This window comes from Impatiens glandulifera, chromosome 8, assembly GCF_907164915.1.
Source record: "Impatiens glandulifera chromosome 8, dImpGla2.1, whole genome shotgun sequence".
Taxonomy (NCBI): domain Eukaryota; kingdom Viridiplantae; phylum Streptophyta; class Magnoliopsida; order Ericales; family Balsaminaceae; genus Impatiens; species Impatiens glandulifera.
Genome location: NC_061869.1, coordinates 4,157,171 through 4,171,879, shown reverse-complemented (window position 1 = coordinate 4,171,879; position 14,709 = coordinate 4,157,171). Strand labels below are relative to the sequence as shown.

The 14,709-nt window shown below is 28.7% G+C and overlaps 4 protein-coding genes across 4 annotated transcripts; 2 read left to right on the top strand and 2 right to left on the bottom strand.

The window, feature by feature from the left end:
- Positions 1–1,211: 1,211 nt before the first annotated feature.
- Positions 1,212–1,839, top strand: LOC124912720. Its single transcript, XM_047453371.1, has one exon. It carries the CDS (start codon positions 1,219–1,221, stop codon positions 1,837–1,839), a length of 621 nt encoding a protein of 206 aa, XP_047309327.1. The 5' UTR covers positions 1,212–1,218.
- Positions 1,840–3,700: 1,861 nt separating this feature from the next.
- LOC124912719 lies at positions 3,701–4,123 on the bottom strand. Its single transcript, XM_047453370.1, has one exon. The coding sequence runs from the start codon at positions 4,121–4,123 to the stop codon at positions 3,701–3,703; it is 423 nt and encodes a 140-aa protein (XP_047309326.1).
- Positions 4,124–10,093: 5,970 nt separating this feature from the next.
- Positions 10,094–12,253, top strand: LOC124912305. The gene is made up of 7 exons (XM_047452902.1): positions 10,094–10,307; positions 11,103–11,177; positions 11,335–11,454; positions 11,528–11,606; positions 11,717–11,803; positions 11,893–11,958; positions 12,042–12,253. Exons 2-7 carry the CDS (start codon positions 11,122–11,124, stop codon positions 12,117–12,119), a joined length of 486 nt encoding a protein of 161 aa, XP_047308858.1. The 5' UTR covers positions 10,094–10,307; positions 11,103–11,121; the 3' UTR covers positions 12,120–12,253.
- Positions 12,254–13,095: 842 nt separating this feature from the next.
- Positions 13,096–13,965, bottom strand: LOC124912557 (extensin-like). Its single transcript, XM_047453195.1, has one exon. It carries the CDS (start codon positions 13,924–13,926, stop codon positions 13,372–13,374), a length of 555 nt encoding a protein of 184 aa, XP_047309151.1. The 5' UTR covers positions 13,927–13,965; the 3' UTR covers positions 13,096–13,371.
- Positions 13,966–14,709: the final 744 nt, after the last annotated feature.

Genomic DNA, 14,709 nt, shown 5'->3' with positions numbered 1-14,709 from the left:
GTTAGGTTCGAAATCTGGTCATTTCGATCATATCCATTGCGGGTCCCATTCTATTTCTTCACGCCACAAATTCATCCATTTTTATCTTTTACTTCTAAACATCTATTTTAACATTTATTTTATTTAAATAATATGTTAATTAATAACAATATTGTAAAGTTTTACTTCGTTACAATCAACAAATATTGTTATTTTACTTTATAACTTTCTTATTATATATTATAAATGTTATAAGATATTATATTATGCATTTTTAAACTCTCTTAATTATTAAGTTTAATAATTATCTAGTTCTATATAAAGTTGTCCTATATGTTTTTTTTTCAAAATAATACATGTACACTAAAATGATATTAATTGTTTAATAAAACGATAAATCGTGTCATAAAATATAAATTAAAAAATTCACAAAATAAGAAATAAGAAAAAAAAATAGACAAACACGTTACCCAATAGTAATCAAACTCGTAGATTCTCCAGAAGAACAAATAACTCTCCGATCGATTTCACTAACTTTTCAAAACGAATACTAGAAAACGTCGTATTAATAAGTCAATGAACGGATCCATGATTCTGAGTTGGGGTGGGTTTGAAAAAAAATTGTGGTGACTTAAAAATATAAGGATAAAATTCTGGATAAAACGAGTATATAAAGTTAAGTTTTACTATTTTTTTAATAATTAAATTAACAAATAATGAATTAAATTTATTTTTTTTAAGAAATTATAGGGAAATATCACATTTTTACCTTAAATAATTTTATTTTTATATTTTTCGAAGTGGACACGGAGCACACAATCTCCTGATAATTATCACACAATTAACTAACTCCTTTGAAGATTCGACAATTCTACCTAGCTATATAGTTTAATAAAATATCATCGATGTGCTAACCAAAATATGTATTTCTATCTAGATGTTTTAATCCAAATTTTATAGTAACTATCCAAATACTCCATAAAAGATTGATTTGTCTGCCGATGATGAGTCTTCCTTTTTTATTGTGTAGGTTGGCTATAATTTCTCCTATATGTAATATATATGATACAAAAATAAAAATTGACATAATATTTTAATAAAATAAACAGTTACAAAAGAAAACAATAGTAATAAATTAATACCACACTATTTATAAGTTATAACCATCACAAGATGGAGCGGAGCGGTTAAACGAACTCTTCTTCTCTTTCTAAACGCCTGCTTTTATTCATCTCTATAATGGGCAACGGCGTTTCTCACCGGCCGGAATCTTCATCCGGAAAAGTAATCCTCTCCGACGGCACAATCCACGAATACGACACACAACTCACCGCCGCAGACCTCATGCTAGATCATCCTCGTCACATGGTCGTCGAGATATCTCACTCCGGCAAAGATATTACCGTTAATTCCAAACAACAGCATCGTCGGCCGATCATCCCATTACCGGCGGACAAGAAACTAGAGAAGGAAAAGCTCTACTTCATGATGCCGATGAAGAACAGAGGAAAGCCGGCATCTTTTTTACTTGAAGAAATTCAGAGGTTACTGTTGAGATCGAATTATAATTCAAATTCCAAGAACATCTTATCTTCAACGACTGGATTTGTTCCGTTGATCGTACGATTTATCTGTACGGTTAGGTCGGAATCGGAGATTCAGAGCATTGTGCAGATGAAGAACGTGAAAGGGAACTGCTTGGAGGATAAAAAGGAGTTGATGACGTCATCCTCCGACGAGATTTTGGATGACCGGCCGGAGTTTATGAGCCGGCAGTTTTCCGGGAGAGGGTGGAAGCCTAGTTTGGATACGATTATTGAGAAGGGTGTTAAGCTAAAGGTTCGCCACTGGTTACTTTAATTATCTACCACCCCGAATTCATTAAAAAAATGTTTTTAGATGAAATCAAATTCACATAACTATTCTCGTGGGTTCGTGGGTTATGGTATAAATATATTATTATTATTATTATTATTGTATAATTTTGAAAAGATTAATAGTATTCCTCTTTTAAATGATTATGAAATATTTATCTATTAGAAAAGACAATTTTACAATTAAACAACCTTTATTGAGTTGAGTTATAACTTGTATTCACTGTTTGTTTAGTCTCGTGTTTTGGGTAACCCAATTTTTGTTTAAAAATATTAAACAAGGGTGTTAACTTGCAAGATAGATTGAGTTTGTGTATGTTCAACAACTACTAATTATTCAATGAATTAACTATAATAATTATCTTAGCTAATTCCACCATTTTATAATTTCATAAAGAATAAAGAACAAATAAAAATTCAAGGGTTTTCCCAACTTCCCATTCTTAAAACATGTTAAATATATTGCTTAATAACATGTGTGTACATATAAGTTGTCAACTTAATCAAATAAAATATTAAACTCAATACATTTTTATTCAAAACTTCTCAAACACATAAGTGATTGGCCCTACCACTTTGTTATATGTTTTAACTATTTATATTTTATATTCTAAACTAATAAATATAGTTAGTGACAATTTGAAACCATTGGTTGAATCGATAGTTAGAGTGATTAAGGATGACAATTTGAAACCCTCACGTAATAGCTAAATTGAATTGTCTTGTTTGGAGCATTTTTTTTCCGATTTGACTGGTAATTGATCGGAGATGGAATATGAATGATATTTGTGTACCCCGTTCAGATCCGTTCCGATTTCACCCCAATTTTATTCTGAATACTATAAACACAATTAAATATTATATAAAATTACTTGTTTATTTATTTATTTATTTATTATAATTTATAAGAATTTTAAGTTTATTTTTTATAATAATATAAATTTTCAATATACTACAATATATATTATATTAAAAAATTCGTTTATATAATTTTATTAATAAAAAAATATTTTTTAAAATAATATGGTATAAACGATGCACCGCGAGCATTCTCCGTAATCGAACGTGACGGGATGGTAGTATAACAAATCTCCGAAAGTAAAACGGGATAAAAATGATAAATACATTTTTCGTTCTGAACCGTCCCATTACTATCCTACCCGCCATGTGCAAATTAACAAATTTTCTATTACTCTAATAAAACGGACGTACCATTCGTTTCTGATGCGAAGACATAATAATTTGAGAAAACAACGTTTATATATATATAATTGATGTTATTTTAAAATATAAAATCCAACTAATATAACATTTTAAAATTATATAAATGTAATGTGACATTGTTATTAAACTTTATATTGATTTAAAAATATAAAGTAATATTAACTTAATTAGTTAAAATGTTTTATTATGTGTTATGTTTAAAACTTTTATTTATATATATATATATTATTTTTTATTTTATTATTTTTTAAATTTAATAGTTTTGTATTTTGGTTTGATGACTCAATGAATTGAAAAAATGGTGGATTTATATATATATATATATATATATATATATATATATATATATATATATATATATATATATATATATATATATATATATATATATATATATATATATATATAATAAAAATATAAATTTATGGATTAATTACATATTTCAACATAAAACATTCCTGATATAATATATTATGAACTCATCCTCAAAATTGTATTACCTTGCAGAAAAATATGAAATAATAATTATAACAACAAAATATCTTATTAAATCAATAAGAAAAATGGATACATATTTTTTTTATAAATTAAAACAAAGTAAAACCAAAATGCAGGAAACTTCATCATTTTTGAATCTTCATTTCTTGGTAAAATCTAGTAATGAACTGTTCCGCCTTTAAATCAATTTCATCATCTTCATCAACATAGTATGAACATCCAAATCTCTCTTGATCATCATCATCTTCATATTGATCATGATCAATATAATCGAAATGAACTTTAGGCGGTTTTATACATGGAATGTTGAAGATGGTGACTTCATGACGTGGTCGGTGCATCTTGACATGAATAATGGGTGTTGCATCGAAAGACATTTGCCTTTCGCCGTAGCGCCTGAGAACCGCCGGCGAATCAGATTTACATCCGACGAGTTTGATGAATTTGCGAAGATCCATTACTAGTGTTCTTCTTGATTCTGCACCTTTTCTTAACCATATCAGAGCTAGACGAAGAAGTTTCCATGATCTGTTACCTTTCTTTTGCATTTTGTAGAGAGAGAAAGAGATCGCCGGAAAAGTTGATGGGTGAGAGAGAAACAGAAACAAAAATGGATATTTATAATGAATTATGCCTGCGGTTTCTTATGCGCGTAGGGAGGGGGACAAACTTCCGGCGGAAGGACGGTGGAATTTACAGGGAATATAATATTTAGGTTGTACGCGGTAATCTAACAGCTGACTAATTTATGTATTCCAATTTTACCCTTTCAATTTTTTTTAGTTGCAAATACTTTTGCAAATTATTATGATTTTTTATTTGAATCTCAAATTTTGAATACTCATCTATTTAATTTTAACTATTATAATTGTAATTATTAATTTTTGTTTTTTAATTAATTAGTTATATATATATATATATAAATTAAATGATATTTATAGACATGTTGAATTTATATATTTTAAATTGAAAATTTCAAAATTGTCTAATTTAATTCTGATAACTAAAAAATTTGATGTGTGATAAAGCTTTGGGAAAATTGGGAGAAATAAATTTTGGGTTTGTTCGGATTTAGGTTATTTAAAATAGAGATTGTGAAATTGTGTAATTGAGTTTTTTTTTTTTAATATTTGAAGGGTATTAATATATAATAAAATATATACATATATATTTTTTAGTTTTTAAATACTGAGTATTTTATAATTTTGATTAATGAATTTAGTGATTTGATAAAAGAGTGAAATGATGTTTGATTATGTTGACTTATTTAAATAACCACAAGCGAACAAGACTTTGTATTTATTTTTCATTTAACTTTATACAACATAACTTTTTGTATGGTCTACCAGTTATTGTATACTGTTTTAATTTTTTTTTTCAATATGAAAACTCGAAAATGACACAATTTAAATGTATTAAAAAATGTGTGATTGATAATTATCCTCTCACTGTAAATCCCTCTTTTTTCTCTCACATGAAAGAGATAAAATAATTATATTATAAAAAAAAAATACACTTTTGCCCCTTCCTATGAAAAAAGCATAGGAGTAGAGGTGATTTGAGAAAGAAAAATTGGTAAAAATAGTTGAAAATAAAAGGAAGATAATTAATATACTTTTAAAATTTGATAAAATAATACGATAAAATAAGAAGAAAAAATAAATTTGTTCGTTTGAGTTTGAGACAAACAAATAATTAAAATGATGATTATTCGAATATCGTGTAACATAATTTAAATTTAAACTAATTTAATAAAAATGATCAAAATTCAAGTTTCAAATAGTATTTATGTAATTTTAAAAAATTAATGTATAATAAAAATGATAAAAAAATTATTAAATAGAAATAAAAATATATTATTTAAAATATAAATTTATCTGTTTCAAAATAAGTTGAAAATATTATATTTTGAATTAAACTAGGCTTATCAAAAGATGATTTATAGAAAATAATTATATATTGGTAACTTTAAATAATTTTCATGAGTGTTGAGTTCTTGTATATGGTGAGGGCATTTTCGCCATTGTGGTATGAGTCAATCATTGACGCGGTGACATCCATACCTCTACCTGAAACATACAAAAATAAGGGTCCCATTATGTGCTAAAATACACAATTATATGTGAAGAAGCTTTTTAATATTTTAATTTTATTAAATATCTGCACAATATTTAATTAATAAAAAAATTATAGTTAAAATAATAATATAATAGTAATAATTAAAAAAATAAAGTTAATCTTATTTTTTAAAATAATTTTATTTCAATTTAAAAAGCTAAAGCAATTTTTTTATGTTATATTTTATTTATATACACATTAAACAAAAGTTAATGAAATATATCATGTTTTTTTATTCTTTTATAACTTGAGTTTATTTTGTGTTAATAAGAATACCCAACCTCACATTTATTATTATATTCCTAAAAAAACTTAAACAAGCATATTTATGATTTTGTATTTTCTTTTATTTATTTTCTATAATTATTCTAGATTAAGAAAATATATTGAAATGAATAATATGAAGTGTTTCTTTTGAAAAACATGTTTAGAATGAATTAAGGTTTGATATGATAGAATAATTTATTAAAGTAACCTAAATAAAAAATAATTTTCATAAGGATTCTTATTAGGAATATTTTAAATTGAAATGAAAGGTATTGACTTGAATAATGTATATTTAAATGAAAATAATATTAAAAAAATAATAATTATGCAACTGAAAGCCATACAAATAAGAACGAATTAATCGTTTTCTTAAGAAAATAAGATCTCAATAATTTATTGGGTAACGTGATTATATTATATTCTATTCTTCTTAAAAAAAAATTGGTCAATAAGTTAATCGTTATTTTCGAAAAACAACGATATCGAAAAATTAGGAATGATGATGGGCAGCTCAGGACGGGGAATTCATTTATCATTCCCGCTCTGTTTTACTTCGGAATTTTTTTTACTACCATCCCTATCCCGTTCGATTTCGGAGAATCCTTGTGGGACATTATTTATGTAATATTTTATAAAAATAAATAAATTATATAAACAAATTTAAAATTATTATAATGAAATAAATTTAAAATTTTTATAAAATATAATTAATAAATAAATATATTGTGATTTTATATATTTAATTGTGTTTATAGTTAGGGGTGAGAAAAATACCGATATTAAAGGTATATCGAAAATATCGTACCGCAATATATCGAAAATATCGATTTTTATGGTAGACCAAAAAAATGTAAGATATGATACCGATACCGAAATTATTAGTACGGTAAAGGTATGAGATTTTTATAATTTTGGTATATCGAGATATACCGAAATAATATTTATAAGTTAAAATATATAATATATATAATATTTATAAGGAAAGAATTAAATAGATTTATATTAAGTTAATTATAGAAATATAATTTTTGAAATATTATTCAATATATGTCATCTCTACCTTACCGATGATGAGATTGATTTTTTTAAAGTTAATATGGTTTTAGGTATCAAAGGTATAATATTGATACTGTACCGAAATTAAGTTATACCAAAATTAAGGTAAGGTAAATGTATGAATTTTTTGTATACCGAAATTAAGGTATATCGAAATCAAGGTATACCGAAATCAAGGTAAGGTATGTATGCATTTTTTGCATACCGAAATTTTAGGTAAGGTATAAGGTATGGATAAAACATTAAGGTATACCGTACCGAACCAACCCTATTTATAGTGTTCAGAGTGAAGTTGGACTGGAGAGACAAATATCATCCCTTGTGAAACCAAACTAGGGGAAAGTCGCCCCCAAATGTTATGTTTTTTTTTGTTGGGATATGTTTAAGCCATTTTTATTATTTGTAATATATATGGATCATTTATAAGAAAAAAAAAATACAAATATGATGAAGAATTAATATGAGTATGTACATCCATCAATAATTAAAAATATGTCACAATTAAATACATTATTCTAATGTTTTAATTATTTTTTCATCTATGTTTGAATGGAAACACTATATATATTATTATTATATATCAATCACATGAACTGATCTATAACCGCTTCAATACATGAACGTTTTCTTCATTCTTCATTCATCAATCATCATCTTCAACCTTCATTTGACTGTAAAACTGGGCAATGAAATTATCCGCTTTCGAATCAATCATCTCATCTCCTCCCGTCTCACCAACCTTCGTCTTCTCATCATCGTCGTCGTCTTCATTCTCGTCGTCGCTTTCTCCGCTGCTATCGCTGCCGAGCTGTAGAAGACTCATGGCAGAAGCGAAAGATGATAGAGGATATTTCTTAACCAGACCTCCAGATTTGTTTCGGTCCAGATCTCGTAGATTAGGGCAAGATCCGCAGCGGTTACGAGTTAATCCTTTAGGTTCGAGATCCTGTAGATTGTTGGTGGATCCGTAGATAGTTGAGTTCTCTCCGATTGATGAGGCGGATGAAGGGGAAATGGAATCGCAGATTGGAGACATGAGAGATTGATTGTCTGGAAGGTGAAGAGGACGAACAGATCCGACGATTGTATTGAGAACGTCATGGGAAGGGATTGGATGAGGTGGTTTTGATTTGTTTTTGTCGATTGATTTACGGCGGATTAAGGACATTGCTGCCTTCATGAGCGTGAAGCTCGGCTTTTTCTTCATCATCATCTCATCTCCTGGCGGTGGTGCTGTAAGTTCTTCCATTCTTCTTCTTTAGAAGTTAATATGGTAAAAGAAAATGGCGAGATTTGCCCTGCAGGCTGCAAAACGCAGGGCGAATCTGGAAGGGCCTATACCAGTGTTGTTTGAAATGAAGAACCCTAAAAGATTGATTGAGAATAATCCTGTAATGAAGGACTGGAATTGAATTTGTAGTAGAAATATCTGCCGTTTATTTAGGTTTAGGGTTTTTTAATGGAGGGAAACCAATCCATCTGTTAGGTGAAAAATATTCATATAAACTTACAACTCCATATTATGATAGTGAAATTCAAAAATAAAATTAAGTTAAGAAATAATCAGCATTATAAACCAAAATTATTTATTTGTTCAATTATATTAGTATATTATTCAGCTTGGTTCATAAACATTTTTTTGTTTAATATGTATAAATTATACAATAGTATTTTAAAATGGTATTTTGCTAAATTTCTATTAGTATAAATTTATAACCCTATAGTACAAATTGAGTACACAAATAGTCTAATATTATAATTACATTTATATTTTATAATTATAATTTTATTAATTATTATTATTTAGTATACTTTAATTAGATTATAAATATAACTGTTTATTATATATATTAATTTAATTTTATGCTTATTTTATTATATTTATTAATAATATTTAAATGAATTAAATATAATTTATTTATAATATTATAATTAATTTTTATATTTTATTTAAAGTTACATTAATTATTAAATATAATAATTATAATATTAATAATAGTACAATAATTTATAATAATAAATAAATTAAAAAATAATAATTATTAAATATTCATTATATAAAAATAATTTTAAATTCATATTTTCACTCTAATTAATTTAAAGAATAAAACTGTCATTTTATTCTCATAGTATATACCTAACACAAAATTATAAATTATATATAACTTATATATTTTTCTATAGTTTAAACCAAATAACAATAATCTATATATAAGATATAGATGTTTTTTGGATTTCTTCTTTGTTACTAACCCTAAAGTCATAATTTATCAAAATATGGAGACTATAGAGAAAGGTAAATCTGTAGGAAGGAACTAATTCGTTCGTAGGTCTTTGTATGTATTCGTCCTGATCTATCAGAATTTGGGCTAAGCCATGTCCGGAGTAAGGCGTAAATAGGGTCTTTGGATCGATTGAGAAAACATTTAAAAAAAACTACTCCATTTAGGAGTCGAGAGCAGCCAGCCCTACAGGTACCACAGCGACATCCCAACCTGATATGAATCCCTACCCTCTATCCACAACCGACCCACCATTTCTCAAGCTTATGGCAGGAACAACTTCACTATTTTTCCAGGATGCTTTCCTTGGTATTCAGTCTCTCGATTATGATTAGCCGCCAACCCTTCGAATTAAGTACCATAATTCCACTGTTTCTACTGGATTTTCCCCTAAATATCCATTTTATGGTTAAAAATGAAGAAAACAACACAAGGACATTTGACAGGTATCAAACGATCTATTAAAAACGGATAATATTATTCAGATTATAAAAATTTGAAACGAAAAAACTGATTAAACTAAACAAAATCTGAATGTAAAAAAAAAAAAAAAAAAAAAAAAAAAAAATAGATTAAAGAGTGAAAAAAAATGAATTTTGATATGATTTTGAGAGAGTTAAAAAGATAAAAGATATTTTAAATAGGTGTTAAAGTTCATAATTATATAAATATTTTTCTTCAAAATAATCTAATTATAAATAAATAAACTGCAATTAGATAATAATACAGTTAATTAATTAGGGCTTATTTGTTATACAGTATTGGATTTTGAGTTAATAGTACCCTCATCTTCTTCTTCTTCTTCAAGTGATCAACGTTCTTCAACCCTTTCCAGAATCAAAAGCCGTCTGCGGCATCGCCCTAGCTTTCAACCAAGAGAACAGAGCAACTCTAATCTCCCGAAGTTCTCCAAATTACTTTTGCCATTATTATCTATTAACCTTGACAATTCTTCCATTTCGCCGCCAAATTGAAGACGTAGAGCCGAGACTTACACGTAAGATTCCAGGTAACACCTACTACAGAACGTCTTTCGCAGCTATACCATTGATCTTTCTCGACTCCTTTGTATGTAGTTAATTTCTGAAATTATTGTAGATTTTATATAGATGCGGAGGTTATATACATGATTCATCAGGTTAGGTTTTCTGGAGCGTGAGTATCTGTATACGTATGTCCTCTTGGTAGCTTATTGCTCAATAAAATTGACAGTCAATGTGTTTAGGTAGTTTTGTCGATTCTGCACACCAAATGTTTGATGAAAATCCCCAATAGAGTATATATATGGTATTGTGAGATAACACAGTATCCACCTGTATTCGAGAAGGAAATTGGCAAGGAATCCTGTTTTTTAGAGATGATTGAAACAGCCAACTGTAGTTTGACTACAAATGCTTACAATTCATGTGTATGAGTCCAATTTATGACCTAATTGTATAGGCGATGATAGATTCATTAGATTCATGTCAAATAATGGTTTAACCTTGTTTCATGCCCCTGCAATCCTTTTATAGTTTCGTTAACTGTCTTATTTACTGTTAGCCGAATAACTATAAGATTGAATGACTTGTTGGTTGCAGCCGCTTCCAAATTATTCTAAACTAGGCTATAACGCCTTATCAGCTTATTCTAGGGTTAGTTAACCTAATTCTTAAGTTTTCCTCGTAAAAGAAAACTTGAATGAGTAATTTTTTATGCTGATTTAACTGTAATATATCATTTTTAGTATGGCTAGATCGATTAATGTCTATTTTCCTAGTAGGATCTATATATATAACTGACCTATGGCTAATGTACTGATCAGGTTATTACACTTGCATCACATGGCGGAATCTCCATTTTTCGATAGAATGATGATCAATCTTCGATCAACCTGCAAGTATGCTTAATTTCATGCTTTAATGTATACTGTTGAACAATGAATGACCCATTTCTTTAGACTGTTCTTCAAAAGAGGAGATGTCATTAAGCACTAGCTTTGAACTGTTGGAAATCAAAGCCTTTGTTTTCACTTTGATTGTTTCTTGTATGCAAAGGTATTATACTGGTTATCCCAAGGATCTTGGGCCATCAAAAGTTATTCATTTCACCTCAGAGCGTGAATTTGTCCAACTTCTGCATGAAGGTCATCCAGTGGTCGTTGCTTTTACTATAAGGTGGTTTGTTTGTTTGTTCGTTCTATAAAAACAAATGACAAGATTTAGGTAGCTTATTTTAAATATCTTACAGGAGCAATTATTCACAACATCTTGACAAAGTGCTTGAGGAAGCAGCTGTTGAATTCCATCCTAATGTTAAAGTTGTTCGTGTAAGTCACGATCCAATTCGACTTTGCTATATATATTTCAGATCTCTAAATGTTTCTGTTTTCTGTATAATCTTAACGGGTTCTATTTTCCTTCTAATGTTTCTTTTCAGGTCGAGTGTCCAAAATATCCTGGATTCTGCATGTCTAGACAGAAGACTGACTACCCCTTCGTTGAAATATTTCATAGCCCTGAACGAGTAAGTTTGGCCTCGATTGAAAGTATTTTCATCGAAAACTGAAAGACTCAAATGGAACTTTACTATATAATGTATTCTCTCTACTTCAGACTGCTGCCAGTCAAGGAAGAGCAGTTGATCCAAATACTACTAAGTACTCTGTCAAAGTTTTGCCTGTAAGTTTCATCTTCTTTTAGTAAAATTTTACTGTTTTAAGAAATATCAAGTATTGATTATGTATATTTTGAAAAATTTGCAGTTCAACTACGATATGAGTACATATGGGTTTCGGGAATATTTCAAGCGACATGGTATTCGAACATCATCTGACCAGTAAGATATCGATTGAGAAACCCTGCCTAGTGCTGCTTGAAGTGGAATTTGATTAATAAAATAAAATTTGTATCATGCTTTTTGTTGCTTAAATTCAAATTATTTTGATAAAGAACTAAAATCAAAACATTTTATGATAGTTGGTTCATTTGAATTTTTTATTTTTTTTTAATTTAATTTTTAGTCTAGATTTTATGACAATTTTTCAACATCAAATTTCATGAAAAGATCTAAAACAAATTATTCTCTCTACCTCTATAATTATGAATTGTCATATGCAGTTTTCAATTTGAATGGTCCTAAGCGATTTTTCCACAATTTAATTGGTAGTTGATCAGGGTGGGATGATATTTGTGTCTATTGTCCCCATATTAGGGTATGATATATTTGTGTCTTCTGTCCCGATCTCACCTTGATTTTGTTCCGCGCACTAATATATAACATTACCAATATACACCCTAGTGGTAAGAGTTGGATTAAGAGATCAAAGGTCACGGGTTCAATTCTATTTGGAAGCATTTTAAGCTTAAGCGGGGACAATGTCAGTGGGGTCTCATGTTAATGTTAGTTCTCTTTTATTTAAAAAAAAAAAAAAAATACATTACCAATATAGGGATGGTTGAAAAAAAAATTCCCAAATAAGAAATGCATTTTACCTACCCGATTTGCCCTATTGTCTTTTCCCATAACCTAATAGTATGGTTAAATCAATTTGGTCCCACCATTAGTACCAATTCTCACTTAATTGCCAACTTCACCGGTTGGGCTGGTCCCCAAGTCCCAACTCTATCATACATTATACATAGTCAACACTCAATCCCCAAATTTGCTCTATTCTCACGCATGAAAATGGCTTTATCTTTTCCCAATAATACAATCCTCATCATGTTAACTTAGAGCTTGTTTGATCTTGGGATATTGTTGGGTTCTTATCATAGTTGTAATAAAATGTTTCTTTTACAAAACTATTAAGAAATAAAGACAACTAATGATAATAATAATAATAATATATAATGATGATACATGATCAGTTTGTCCAAATGGGTATCAATTATGATTAAGGAAAACCCAGAACATTAACAAAAACAAGAAAGATTAAAAAGAGAGATATAATCAGCCTGCTGCATGAGAGAGTTTAGAACAATCCTTATTCTTATAGTATTTGTTGCCGCGAATTCATGGTTCGATTGATTCAATTCTCAACCGGTTAATTTCTTCCGTCTTCTGTACTGGTACGTACACTAACTAGTAATCAATCAATGGATCATGATCATGATAAAGAACATGGTCATGGTGGTGAAGATAACAGAGAAAACAGCAACCTTGAGTTCCCGATCAGAGGCAGCAGAGACGAAATTAGACCCAGGTGGGGTATAATAATAATAAGGAAAGTAAGGAACAATTGGATTTGGCGGCGGCGGATTTCCACCGCCGGGATAGTACCCTCCGGCGTCAGGCGGCGGTGGAGAGTAATAGCTAAATGTAGGAATCGACTGAGATGGGGGTGGTGGTGAGTAGTAATTAGGAACAGGCGGCGGCGGACAGTCAGGCTTCACCGGAGGTGGTGGTGGAGCAGGCGGCGGCGGACATTCTTGCTGCACCGGCGGCGGAGGAGATGGCGGCGGAGGAGACGGCGGAGGAGGAGAGAATATGGGTTGACATGGGTTTTCACAGGCGTCACACATAGTACAAGTAATTTGATCTTTAGAAACGGTGTGAGTTACCGGCGCCGGCGAGACATTAATAATTAGGTAAGAGAAATTGAAAATGAGAAGTAAGAGAGAGAAAATTAGAGAGTTGGGTTTTGTCATTTGGATCAGTGAGAGAGAAAAATGAAGAAGAAGAAGAAATGGGAGATTGATGCATGTGTATTGGTATTTGTTGGATTTAATTTTGTGAATTAATATTATTTATTTATTTATTTATTTATTTATTTATTTATTTATTTATTTATTTATTTATTTATTTATTTATTTATTTATTTATTTATTTATTTATTTATTGTGTTACCTTCTCATTACGCCACCTTAACCCATTAACATAACAGAATTTGGCTTTACTTACCTTTTATTTTCATAATATATTTATTAAAATAAAAAAAGTTGTATTAAAATACAATCAATTTCTTGATTGGAACGTTTATGCTGTAATTAGTAATTAACGTATGATTTAATTATGTAATATTTAAGTCTACAAACTGAATAAGGAACATATACTTTCTTTTAAAGTTATGAAATTAAAATCTTATTATTTTTTTATAAATTTATAATTATTTTAAATAATTGTAGAGGTTTATAGTTGACTAATAATATTGTGAAAAATATAAAATAAAATATGTATAATGAATCCAGTTGGCTTTGGCGGAAGAGAGAAGTGAGGTTTCATGTGGGTGGCGAGCCTCCTTCTCTAGATTTTTGTGCCAAACAATAATAATTACAAAACCCCTTTCATTAACATTAATATACCTAAAAATATAAAATATAATAATGTCATAATTATTATGACATCTAAAATTATGAAAATAAATATGTCAATATATAATAATTGTCTTAAAAAAAAATAAAATTAGGATTAAGACACTTAGTACTCCTTAT